The sequence below is a fragment of the Lutjanus erythropterus genome, chromosome 10 (genome assembly GCF_056507025.1).
Source record: "Lutjanus erythropterus isolate fLutEry1 chromosome 10, fLutEry1.hap2, whole genome shotgun sequence".
NCBI classification, from domain to species: domain Eukaryota; kingdom Metazoa; phylum Chordata; class Actinopteri; order Lutjaniformes; family Lutjanidae; genus Lutjanus; species Lutjanus erythropterus.
Window position 1 is genome coordinate 19,630,769 of NC_139326.1, and position 12,507 is coordinate 19,643,275.

Genomic DNA, 12,507 nt, shown 5'->3' on the forward strand with positions numbered 1-12,507 from the left:
TTACAAAGCACTGTGGAAATAGTACAGTAACTGGGGGTGTGTGTGTCTGCAGTTTATTTGCCAAGCAGGATTGTCTACAGCATTAAGGAAATGTGAAGCAATTAGGCTAAAATGCAAACAGGGAAATGGGCTACTACTTTTGATAGTTTAACCCCTTTCATGCACAACTGTGACCTTGATTGTAACTTTTTATTACTACAAAATATTGCTGATTGGCCTGTGTGGTCACCTCAAATTTAGAAAGTGCAAAGTAAGCAGTTGTTTTATTCACCGATATGTGGATACACGGTCACATCTGCAGGAATCTCATACAGGACAGAGAGCGCTCAGAAAAACGGATTTAAGACCCACCATGACCAGGATTTTCCTTTAATAAACTCTGCAGTCTTGGAAAAAGAGGGCCCCTGTCCCTCAAGGTGTTTTCCCAGAATGAAACAAGTTTTAAAAGCGACTGAAAGCTGATCAGATATGCTCCTCCTGGCAATGATGCACCATTTCACTCCCATGGCCACTGTGCAGAAGCTGGCAGGCAGCTGTGAGGTTACATAAACGTTACGTAAAAGTGCTGCCGCTCTGGTCCCTCCGAGTTCCCGAACCCTGCTCTTCTCAATCAGGGTTGATTACTGTAGAGATGCAGTTTGATTGTTCTGTTTTTCTCTCTCTGCATTGTTGATATCCCAAGAATGCTCTGGTGCATGTTTCTACTTCCAAGTATTGTTCCCTGTCAGAGTTTTAATTTAATAGATACAAACATCATGGCATGCCACCATGGAAACAATTTTTTTCATAACAATTTCTAAAACAATTGATTCATACTCCCGAAAATACTGCTACGAATAACAACTTAACATGTTTAACATTGAAAAATCATCATTCTGTAAAGAGGAGCAGGAAAACCAGATGTATTTGTTTTTCCATTGTCCATATGTCAGTTAAATTAAATTCAAATGAATTTATCCCTGTGGGGCTATTTCTGAGGAACGCATTGCAAAAAGGAACATATGCACAAGACATATAAAACAATACATTATAGGCAGTAACGATACAGACAGACAGCAGTTTCTGGATAAACATCCAAAACTGGCCACGGCAACTTAACGTTTTCTTTAAATTTACTGGAAACTGGAAAAGATTCGTTCTAGTGAAGAGTGTGATTTCATAAAACTCATATGTCTGTCAGTTTCTTAATGCCAAATTATTTGAATTATTGAAGGGTTCTTTCCAATTTTGTTTTTCTGTACTTTTATTTATGTTTATTCTATTTTGTCTAATTGTCTGTCCTTCTTGTTTTGAGGCTATATTGTGATATCTTCATATTGTCGTGTGTATTTTGTGTATTATTTGCTTGTGATTACACAACATGTGAATTCTGCCACGAGGGGTCTCACATTAACATACAACTATGTGTCTGTGTGTGTGGAGATGTCTACCATTTTACACATTTTAATGTGGAAAAGTTACATATTATATTATAGCTTTAATTAAGCTAATTTTAAAACAACCATGAAAACACGATGCAAGGCCAGAGGAGGCTCAGCTCTGTCCTCAACAATCAAACTGTATAATTGTGTGTGTGTGTTTGTACAGTCACTGCAGTGTTCACCACAATCCCCTCTTTTGTTTCTTTGGTCTTTTCTTTGAGCTGTTTGTTTTTTTTTCCACTGTTGTTTGTCCAGGATTCATTTATCATTTCTTAGCAGATGTTTGAGTCATTCATATTTTTGTGGCTTTGCTTGTGACAGTGAACAAATCTTGAAAATATTATTCCCTTGTCGGGGCGACATGGTGAAATGGTTGATCCCTGTAATGATGGGTTTGCACCCTGTTTGATTATGATTGGTGGTTTTGGTTATACCTGTTGTGCAATGGCAGAAAAACTGCTCAGTCACGTCTCCCACGACTTCACCCTGTGTAATTATATCTATGTATAGACCTGTGGGAGCGCTATATTTGGGCTTCACGTAACCACAACTGTATATTTTAACACTGCTGTTCCTAGAAGTGAATGAGTCCAAAGTTACACTGGAAAAGACTCTGTTTGGCATGATTCACCTGCCTTTTGTCTAATTTCTTACCCATTTTCTAACTGACCAGTATCAGCCTCCACCCTCGCGCTTATCATAACCGGCCCAACATGACGGAATATTTCCACATACAATGCTCCATATTCAACAATGTGAACAAGAAACATAAGGCGATAAATCTCTGGCTTCCTTTTCTAATTAATACTGAGGCAGCCGAGTCTTGTGTGGCATTGTTTGTCCAGTGCCCCGACAGCATTGAGTGGACCTGCATGGCCAATCATAACAACGCAGGGAGGGGTGGGGCGTGGGGGTCGTATTATAGCTGGACAGGATGGTCATAAAATCAAAATGGCTCCCACTGCCAACAACTCTCTGCCAATGAAAACAGACACTGGCAGAAGGAGGAGGAGAGACTGGTGTAACATTAGGGATTAAGGCCTACATTGTGTACAGTAAATCAGCAGGAGACAACGGGGATTTGGAGCAGGCAGCGATTTTGACATTAGAGGTCTTGATTATAGGTGTCAGGCTGTACTAAGCACATGTTACGGAACAGAATAATTCAGGTAAACAGCCATTTCCCTGCTTGTGGCTTAGCGAGGTCTGGAAACCAATGATGGCAGACAACAGGCTCATGTTGGTGCAGTGACCAGATATTGTTTTGATATTTAATGGTAGTTTGCATTCATTAAATACGTTCTGCTGTCTTTGTTGGTCGTTTCCTGGTTGACTACTGGTCTTTCGGTTGATTTTCGCATGTTTTATCGCATATTTATCTGAATTTGTGTCCATCTTATCTGCTCGTGTGTTTGGATTTGTTGTTTGTTTTCCATTTTTTCCTGCCATTGTGTCATGTGTGTTTATTTTCCCACTGAGTGCAGAGTTTCCCAAAATTCTTTACGCTCTGCCCCACCAGAGTGATGTTTATCCAGCCTCCATGTTGGACGGATCTATAAATCGTGTGTGTGTGAGTAAATGAAGGAAAAAGAGACTCTGGTCCTGTGTCACGCTCTCTTCTGAGTCCTGCGAAGCCTGTTTGTTTTTAGATCTGCCCCACAACAATACCCAACTCTCCCCGCACACACACTATCTCTCACACACTGCGCGCAGAGCTCACTGAGAAAACAGTCGTCAGCCATAACAACGGCTCAAACAGGAGCTGCGCTCTGTAGGAAAACCTGTGCTCACTTCCCAGGCTCCTGGCTGACGCACCACTGTCCTTTTATACACTACAGTACATGAAAGTCCCCCCAAAAAAGTCAGGAAAACAACACTTGACATTTTTTGGCTCCGTTACATAAGACTACATTGTGGATTTAAAAATTCTGCTCTCAGAAGACAAAAGAAAATGCAGCTTTGATGTTTAGAATAATAAATACTGACATCTGTCCCTGAGGTAGTGGGAGAAGAAAGCTCCTTTGTTTTAACTTGTTTCTTCACCGGTCGGCCCGTGAAGAAAGGAGGGTGAGAACATTGTTTCTGACTCTTTCTGAACTTCCACACACAGACGGTTATTATTTTTCACCTGTCTACCCTTTCTGTCTCAGCCCTCTTTTCCTCCACGGGGGGCTTTAATTAAATGTGTTGCTGCAACAACAGGTACTCACTCATACCCTCCTATTAGTCTATAGAGCTCTCTTACTTTCTGTTTTGGGTCAGAGCACCAGCTGTTATTTTGCTCATATGACTCACACTTTACAGTAAAAGCAGCCGTTTCATATATATGTTTAGATAAATTATGGAAGTCTGTGCTGTGGTGGAATTTAGTTCTGCAGCGATGGGCTGGAGCTTTTATTCACATTAGCTTTAGGTTATTTTGTCAGAGTTTTATTTTAGATGAGAGAAGATAAACTAGAAGAACCGCACAAGTAAAGTAAACTACAATAAAAGCACAAGAACAGATGCATAGTGTGAGAATCAAGTAGTATCTTGTTTATACAGTAGGATTCACATTTATTCAACAGACATCACATTAGATGCAAGTAAATGAGATTTGGAGGCCAGCACCATAACTGAAGATAAGAAATGGGAGAGGTACTGACTGTCTTTGACCTGGACCCAACTTTGAAAGAATTTATTTGGAAATTGAGAAAGAGATTTTATTTTTAATGCATCGATTTCCAACTGTATTTTCCAACTATTTCAATGAAACCAATCCTCTCTGTTGGAGAGGATGTGGCTTAATAGGAGACTTTTCCCACATTTCCATGCCTTTTTATGACTCTTTGACAGCCGTGGCCGGAGGCATAATGTTTTCAGGCTGTCTGTCCCATGCGCAGGAACGCCAATATCTTGAAAACACTTGGACGTACTTTTTATAAACTTGGTACAAATGTCCGCTTGGACTTCAGAACAAACTGATTAGAATTTTGTGGTCAAAGGTCAAGGTCATTGTGAACCTCACAAAACATGTTTTTTTTGACAAAATTACACACAACTGTTTAATAGAATAAAATGATGAGGTGATGATATTTTACATCTGAAAGGTCAAAGGTCAGCATTACAGCGACATCATAATGTTCAGCTCTAAATCAGTCATCTGTGCTCCTCTGTAAAGTGGAGCTTCAAGTGAAGACGGCATGTTTCTCACTGGAAAGTATTTACTGGAATCATAAATGGCAATATAGGGATTAAAATTATGCTGAATACCTTTCATTAAAGTCCCGCAAAGTCCTCACTACATATATTATATAGACATGGATGTAAACTGGAATTTGTTTGCTCGGTGGAAGCATACAACCGCGAGGCAGTAATTATAGTTTGGGATTGTCCTAAACTACATGCCTATTGGGAGAAGGATAAAAAAGGAAACAGGAGAAATACTAAATTTTGATAGACAGTTTGAACCACACTGGGTGATTCGTGGCAATGTATCTGAAGTTGTTGGGGAAAACAAACTCTATATGCTCAGAGCTCTTGTGTTAATAGCCCATAAAATGGTCACAATAAACTGGTTTAAACCTCACCCACCCTTTTTTGGAACAATGGACCCAAAGACTTAAGGCTGTGAGCTGTATGGAAAATATAACGTCAATACTGCAGTCCCGGATGGACATTTATTTAGAAAGGTCTCCTGTTATATTGCGCCTTGCTAAGGGAACTTATTGTAAACATTCAGCTGGATAATTTTGGGTGAATGTTCGTGTATGTACAACCTGTCTTATGTCTTTAGTGACACTTACTTTGCTATACTAATATTATTTGTGTGTGGAAAGTTGTGTGAGACTTATTGTCAAGGAACATGTTTCAATAAATATACATTATGAGTATTTACTTTACACAAAATGAAGCATGAATATTTGGCTTCTGCATTGTTTGAGTAAGGGTTGATAAGATCCCGGTGGCCTAAATGTGGAGTCTTATAGAAAATTGGCCACTTCTTAACAATATTTTGTCTCCTATGTGCTGACAGCAGCAAAAAAACCTTAAACTTGAATTCTGAAAAAAGTGAAGTTCTTGCAGTGAAGCTCTGGAACTTAACTGAACCATTTTTAAAAAAATATGCTCCCCATTTATTTATTTTCTTGAACAATACACATACTGAACGCAAACTCAGGAATTACAGCTAGGTGCTGGGTTAGCGGGTAGGTGGTTAGACATTATTCCCCACTTTTTTCTTTATCTGTTGCCGTCCTTTTCTTAATCTTTTTTATTTTATGTCATATTTGTGAAATATTCTAAAAATCAAAGCAGTTCTCTATTCTCTAAAGTTTTTTTTTTTTTTTGCACAAATGCTTCCAATAAAATCTATTCCAAACAAAAAGTCCCTTTGGTGTCTGCAGTGTCTGCAGTGTAATTTCTGCAGGGTTCAGGAGTCAAGTGTTTCCCGTGTGGTGGGACATGTCAGGAGGTCAGGATGAGGTCGTGACCCAGCCAGCTCACCCTGTGTCTCTCTTGTTTCCACCTGCCAGATCCTGGACGAGATTGCAGAGCACGGGATCAAAATTTATCAGCTACCTGACGCCGACTCTGACGAGGACGAGGAGTTCAAGGAGCAGACCAGAGTCCTGAAAGTGAGAGACAAACACACAGCTGAGCTACATCAGACACTTCTGTCTACTGGTTTAGTGACAGATACCATGCTCTTCCTATTCATCCTTGTTTCCCATCACTCTGATACCTTTATTTTCCATATCTCCTTCCCCTGACTTTGTTTCTCTCTGGGGATCCTCTGACCTTTATCTTCCTCTCCCAGGCGAGCATTCCCTTTGCTGTGATTGGCTCCAACCAGCTGATTGAGGTGAAGGGGAAGAAGATCCGTGGTCGTCTCTACCCCTGGGGAGTTGTTGAAGTGGAGAACCCTGAGCACAATGACTTCCTCAAACTGCGCACCATGCTTGTGTAAGTCTCCCTGGCAATAAAACTGCTTAAGTTAAAGGATTTTCGGAAGGAAAGTCTTTAAAAACCATGACAGAACTTCTTCCTCATTAAAAAGGCAGTAAAAGTCCTCCAGGACTCCATGTTCGTTCACAGTGTAACTCTACCACCTCCCAGTGTGTAAAGAAGGAATTGCATGTCTGTTTATTGCAGGACCCACATGCAAGACCTCCAGGAGGTAACTCAGGATCTGCACTATGAGAACTTCCGCTCAGAGAGGCTGAAGAGAGCGGGCAGGTGAGACTCAGAACTGCAGAATTGAGCTGTGAGCTGCAGAATTTCAAACAAGATTTCAAACAAGTTTTTTTTTCTCTGCAGGGCTGTGGATGAGGATGTGCTGGACAAGGACCAGATCCTGCTACAGAAAGAGGCTGAGGTAAGAACACACACGCACTCACACACATTCACACACACAGCTGCTATCAAACTCATGTGTCATTTTGGGATGAAATGTGTCTTGGTTGATCCAGTAACAGTTGGATAGCTGTAAATTCAGGTATGCAGGCTCTAAAATCAGATCAGATCAAGACAGGTATGTTTTTTTTCAAGTTCATAAAAGTTCATATAACTCATATGCCATATGTATGTTAAAAGATTTATTGGTGTCTGTAATATTTACTTCTTTTCATGCTGACTGTGAATTGGCCCCTTCCTAATGCAACTCAGTTTGTCTTATTAGTACAAATTTTTTTTTTTATTCATGTTTGATATGAAGTACCAAAACTTAAAGCTCACTGGTTTCAGTTCTTTTTAGTACACGATCAAAGTTAACTTGTAGACTTAAACCTTGTTCATCATAGCTAATGCATCATAATGAAACACACGTCTGCAGTGGTTTTCCACTAAAGTTATCAAATTACACACAAGGAAAGTAAATCTCTACCATGCAAATAAATCCCAGGATAAGATAATGTTTTATAAGCAAAAGTATAATTACTCCAAGTTATAAATGCAGTGTGTATTTTGGCATGTGACACACTGAACTTTTCATGGGTCTATCACCTGAACTTTTCATTTTGAAAACATAAACCATTTGGCAAAATATATAAAAAGGTGAAATATGGCTGCTCGTTTTGAGAAATGAGTGGCAGTAATGGAAGGTGTAAGCACATAGTATTTGGCCACTGGTATGGTCTTTTAAATCCCTGTGGAATGAACTTTATCTGTGCATAAACTAATTTATCTACTTAAGCAAAGGTATCTACGTAATTTGACATAGACTGATGAACCCTCATATTAGCAACACCTAAACTTAAAGGTTCAGTTTGTAATATTTACAGGGATCTATTGGCAGAATTTGTATGTTTTCATTAAAGTATACTCATCTGAAAATATGAACGGTTGTATTTTTGTTTCGTGAGATTGCGGCGTTTATATCTACAGAGCACACGGGTCATTTTCCACGGAGAGTGCCATGTTGCACCCACATGGCCAGCGTGGAAGGGGTAAGACAAGGTGTTTGCAATCTGCAAGCTCACAGCTATATACTGCTAAATCCTAAAGACTGGTCAGGTCTATCAAGATAGACTTGGGAAAAAAAATCCAAACCTATCCTTTAAGAAGATACAAGGATCTGATCACTCAAACTACAGTAACCCACGTGCTTTAAATACTGTTTGTAGGAAAATATAAATACAGACTCGCCCTGATTGCGTGGAAGAAATGCCTCGTCATCTTTGTTGTAGATATAGTGTCATAATATTAACATGTGCTCCTAACATTATGGCCCTGGGTTTATTAACTGCAAGACCTCCACGCCAAACCTGTCAGTTCGTCAGTGTGACTATGTTTTAGAAAGGAAAAAGGTGTATTTATTTTTACCTCAATATCTTCCATATGTATCGTTGACCTTTGGGCCATTGAGTCTGCATGTCATCAGGCTATAACCCATTTCCTGATAGCTCTTGACTGGCCTGTTTGTGTTGCTGTTGCAGTGCACCGTAGTGAGCGGGCGGGGTGCAATCAAAACTGTTTGTAAACAATGTGCCCAGGCAGGATATGCCATCACTTCCTGCCTGGATGTCCTGGCCCAGTTTTATGGTGGGAATGACCTCAGTTGTGTGAGCAACCTGAAACACAAAGCTGAAGAGACAGATGTCTATTTGTTTACGTGTTGGCAGGGTTTGTGGTGGGAGTAATTATTACGGTAACTGATGGGGCTTGAGTAGACAAGGTAGAAAAGGTAGAATGTCATTTTGCACGTCCCTACTTTCTTAATAATTTTCCTTGAAAGGAACTGTTAAGTTCTTCCCAAGTTACTGTTAAGTAACCGTTATTTATTAGAAAGGTTCCTGGAAAAGGTTTTGAAATTTCTTCCTGATGGCAGTGAAAATGGAGACAGATGATTAATTTCAATGGAAGTGTAACAATTGATCACAGTGTCTGTGCACAGCAGAGGATTTTTCTTTATAAGTAGATGTAACTTACAGGCACACGTCTCTTACATCAAAGCAGTAACAAAAGGCAGGTTGATGGTGTCATCATGTAGTGTCTGACCATGGGAACTGTTGTCTTTATTGTTCAACAACCGCCATTGTCAGTGAAAATCTATATAATGTGACTTAAGTAGAAATCCTGTTCATGTACGAGGTAATGTAGTGAAGTTTTATTCATGTTATTTTTAGTTGTTTTCCAGCTTCCTTCCTCAATATCTGACGTGTGTGATGCATCCCATGTTTCCCCGAAAGTTATAGCAACTAGTGGCTAGCAAGAAAATGCACCATTAACCTTGAATGAAATCGCAGATTTCTCTGGGTTTGAACATTGTTGGTTTGGGATACTGTAAATGTTTTTATACATCTTTTAGACATTTTAATGTTACATATTGTACCTTTAATTGAGGTAATACTTAGTATAGGCACAGTCTCAAAACAGTGTCTGCTTTTTTATAATTAGTTCCAACTTACAGTTCTTTCAAGGAAACAACCAGAAATTATCAAGAAAGTACAGTGGCCTTAAAATAAAGTGTTACTCATGATTATATGTTAGAACTAAGTTGATGTTTAAGGAATATTTAGTTTAAGTTGTCATGGATTTTCAAGGTAAGTCACCTGGAATATGCCGTCACATTTCATGTTTTTCAGTCTATCTTTAACCTAAATATTGGCTGTGAAATCAGCTGTAGAATAGCTGAGATGTTGACCTTTTAGTTATCCAGAAACAGTTGGATTTGCCAGTATAGCTAGATGCATCAAACTGTATATAGATAGATAGATAGATAGATAATAAGATATTTTCTAAATTCATAAAGACCACGTAGCTGTGATAAGAAAAACCTCTCTGAAGCTAAATCAACTGAAGGTCTATTCTCAGCCACAAGATGGCAGTAGACACTGAAGAAAGCTACAGGAGAGTTTGTTGTCCACCAGTGTAATATGACACCATGATAGTTTTAAAATGTAAAGATTTACATCCTCATTGTCTGTGTAAACTGTTTTTTTTTTTAATTAGACCAGTCACTTATGTATGAGCCCATTGTTACCATTAACATTTTTTTATGCTTACCATTTGCTGTTTGACATTGATTTTATGCTTCATTCATTTTTAAAAACTTTCTTCTAATTGCTATTACAGCCACTGTGCTTATATTAATATTCATTTTATTATTATGCATTAAAACATATTGATTTACTCTTAATTAAATAATGACCATCTGCCAGCCTCTGTTCAGTTCATTTACCTTAATATAGCAGGTAACCTCGTAATGGTTGACGAAATCTCGATATATGGCACTTTAAAACTGTTTCAGTTGCTTTTTTCATTTTGGTGATGTTTTTTGGTGCTAAATATTTATTCTCTTGTTGTTTTTGCGCTTGAGATCACCTGCAAATCAGTCAGCGTGTGTCAAGGACTGTAAGGTCATCCTAATGTTTCTCTCCTGAAGTTTGTCTCTCTACAGATTGCACTTCTTCTTTGTTCAGTCAGTTTTGGTTTACCACAAGACGTGGTTGAATGACATGCTAGCACAGAAGATGTCATCATTAGTAATACATTGTTTCCTGATTTCTCCTAATGCATGTTTCTCTCCCTTTAGATTACACTTATTTCCTTTATGTGTTCAGTCATTGACGTTATTGGTGATTATTCCTGTTGCACAGTAAAAACCTTCCAATCAACTTAAAGATCAAGTGTTTCCTGATGAGTTAAGAAAATTCTCCTGTTATTTAAGCTAAATAGACCATTTAAAAGACCATTTGATTGTTGAAAAATGCATTGTCACAAAGCTGAAAACAAGGGTGTTTTTCTTAGCTTGTCAAGCATTGACACTTTTAGGACGTGGTTTTCACAAGACCGTGACATTATGCTACTATGTTAGCAACTTTCATTTTTATTTTTGAACACACATTAGGTCTTAAACTATCATCACCTCGTGCTGGTCATGTAGAAATACAGATCAGCAGATATACTTCTGTCTTTTCATATGTCCACGCCAGCATGAATGAAATATCTCCAGAACACCTTACTGGGATTTCTTCAGATATGGTACAAGTGTCCCCTTTAAAGATGAACTGTTTAGAATTTGGAGGTCAAAGCTCAAGAACATAGATATAACTCAAGAATTTACACACTAACTATGACAAAATTTCACACAAATGTCTAATGGAGAAAATGATGAGGTGATGACATTATATATCCAAAGATCAACTGTGTTGTCCAACAGCATGTTTCACCCTGGGAATTATTCATACATGCCAATAGAGTAATTAAAAAAAATACTTTTTTATTAAACTCCTTCAAAGTCTTCACTACATACATTATATGAGTCTGGATGGACACTCACAGGTCATCTGCTTTTCCTTTCCAAGTAAGATGATTTTTCTGCTGCCAGAAATATAAAACGCTTCACTTCCCTGCAGAGTATTTTTCCCTGGAAGGGCCTGAATGTTTTGGAAATTTAAACTTCGCTGAACTAATTCTGCTTTAAACTGTTCCAAGTTCCTTTCTGAGCAGCTTCTGGCATCAAACACTGTTGATAATTAAAAGGGGGATCATTTTATACTGTAACTATTGACATATTGTTGAGATTCATTTCTCTTGTCTCTGCAGCTGAGACGCATGCAGGAGATGATCGCTCAGATGCAGGCGCAGATGAAGATGAAATCAGACGACTGAAAGAGTCAGAGGAGAAGGGATCCCAACACCCCAACATATGCACGCACACTCATACACACACACATACACACACACAAATATCTAGACACACATACCTGGTCCATCTCTGAATCCATCCCTGCTTGCAGAGTCCAGACATCCAGGATCACATCATCTTTATCTGCACACCACCACCATTTCTCTAATTCCCTCCAAACATCCATCCATCATCTGTTCAGTTTTTTTTTTTTTTCCCCTCTTTTTTCAACATCTTGTCAAGATTGTTCTTACAGTAAAGGGTACGAGCTTGCTGAGTTGGACTGGGCAAAGCTTAAAAAAAGAAAGAACATGCTTCAATTCACTGGCTGATTATCATTGACATAGCTGTTATTTAGTCTTTGATTTTAATTATGGTGCACAGAGCTGCCAGTGACAACGGTACTAAAATGTTTTGCCATCACACTAACATGTTTACAAACCTCTGTGTACACAAATTATGCATTTTCTTCAAGTCCAAGCATCAGATGACACCATTTTCCTCTCATTTTGCTATTAGGTTAAAACTGTTTTGAGCATATTTTAACTCTGTTTGCTTCTCATGTTTTTGTTGACTTATTAGTAATTCAGTGCCTTCAGTGCTTCTGCCTGATAATGCAATAACTATAAATATTACCAGCGTGAAAGGTAAACATGGTTATGAATAAGGTAAACTGGTCGTGGTGAGAATCAGAAATGCTCTTTTGTCTGGTTTTCCTCAACTGTGTCAAACTAAAAACCTTATTTTATAACCAACACTACAAACTTAATGATAGGCATTTTGTTTGGCTTTTAGGCTGGAAAATCCTATATATGCAAGTAGTCAAACTAAAAGCGTTTGGTTATAAAAAAAAAAAAAAAGAAACAACCAGACTTTAGGATCATATAGTTAAATAGAAGTGCCATGTTGTTAATTTTTTTGTATTTATCATCAAGAGCAGCATGATCTTTATGTCAGTGCCAAACACCAGAACCAGTA

The 12,507-nt window shown here is 38.5% G+C and overlaps 1 protein-coding gene across 1 annotated transcript in view; it reads left to right on the top strand.

The window, feature by feature from the left end:
* LOC146320327 (septin-2) overlaps positions 1-12,386 on the top strand; it is a 33,344-nt gene extending 20,958 nt beyond the window's left edge. Inside the window, exons 8-12 of the mRNA XM_084728570.1 lie at positions 5,936-6,037; positions 6,220-6,365; positions 6,555-6,638; positions 6,720-6,777; positions 11,448-12,386. Coding sequence (XP_084584696.1) covers positions 5,936-6,037; positions 6,220-6,365; positions 6,555-6,638; positions 6,720-6,777; positions 11,448-11,513 — 456 coding nt within the window. The 3' untranslated portion in view covers positions 11,514-12,386. The remainder of the gene's footprint in view (positions 1-5,935; positions 6,038-6,219; positions 6,366-6,554; positions 6,639-6,719; positions 6,778-11,447) is intronic.
* Positions 12,387-12,507: the final 121 nt, after the last annotated feature.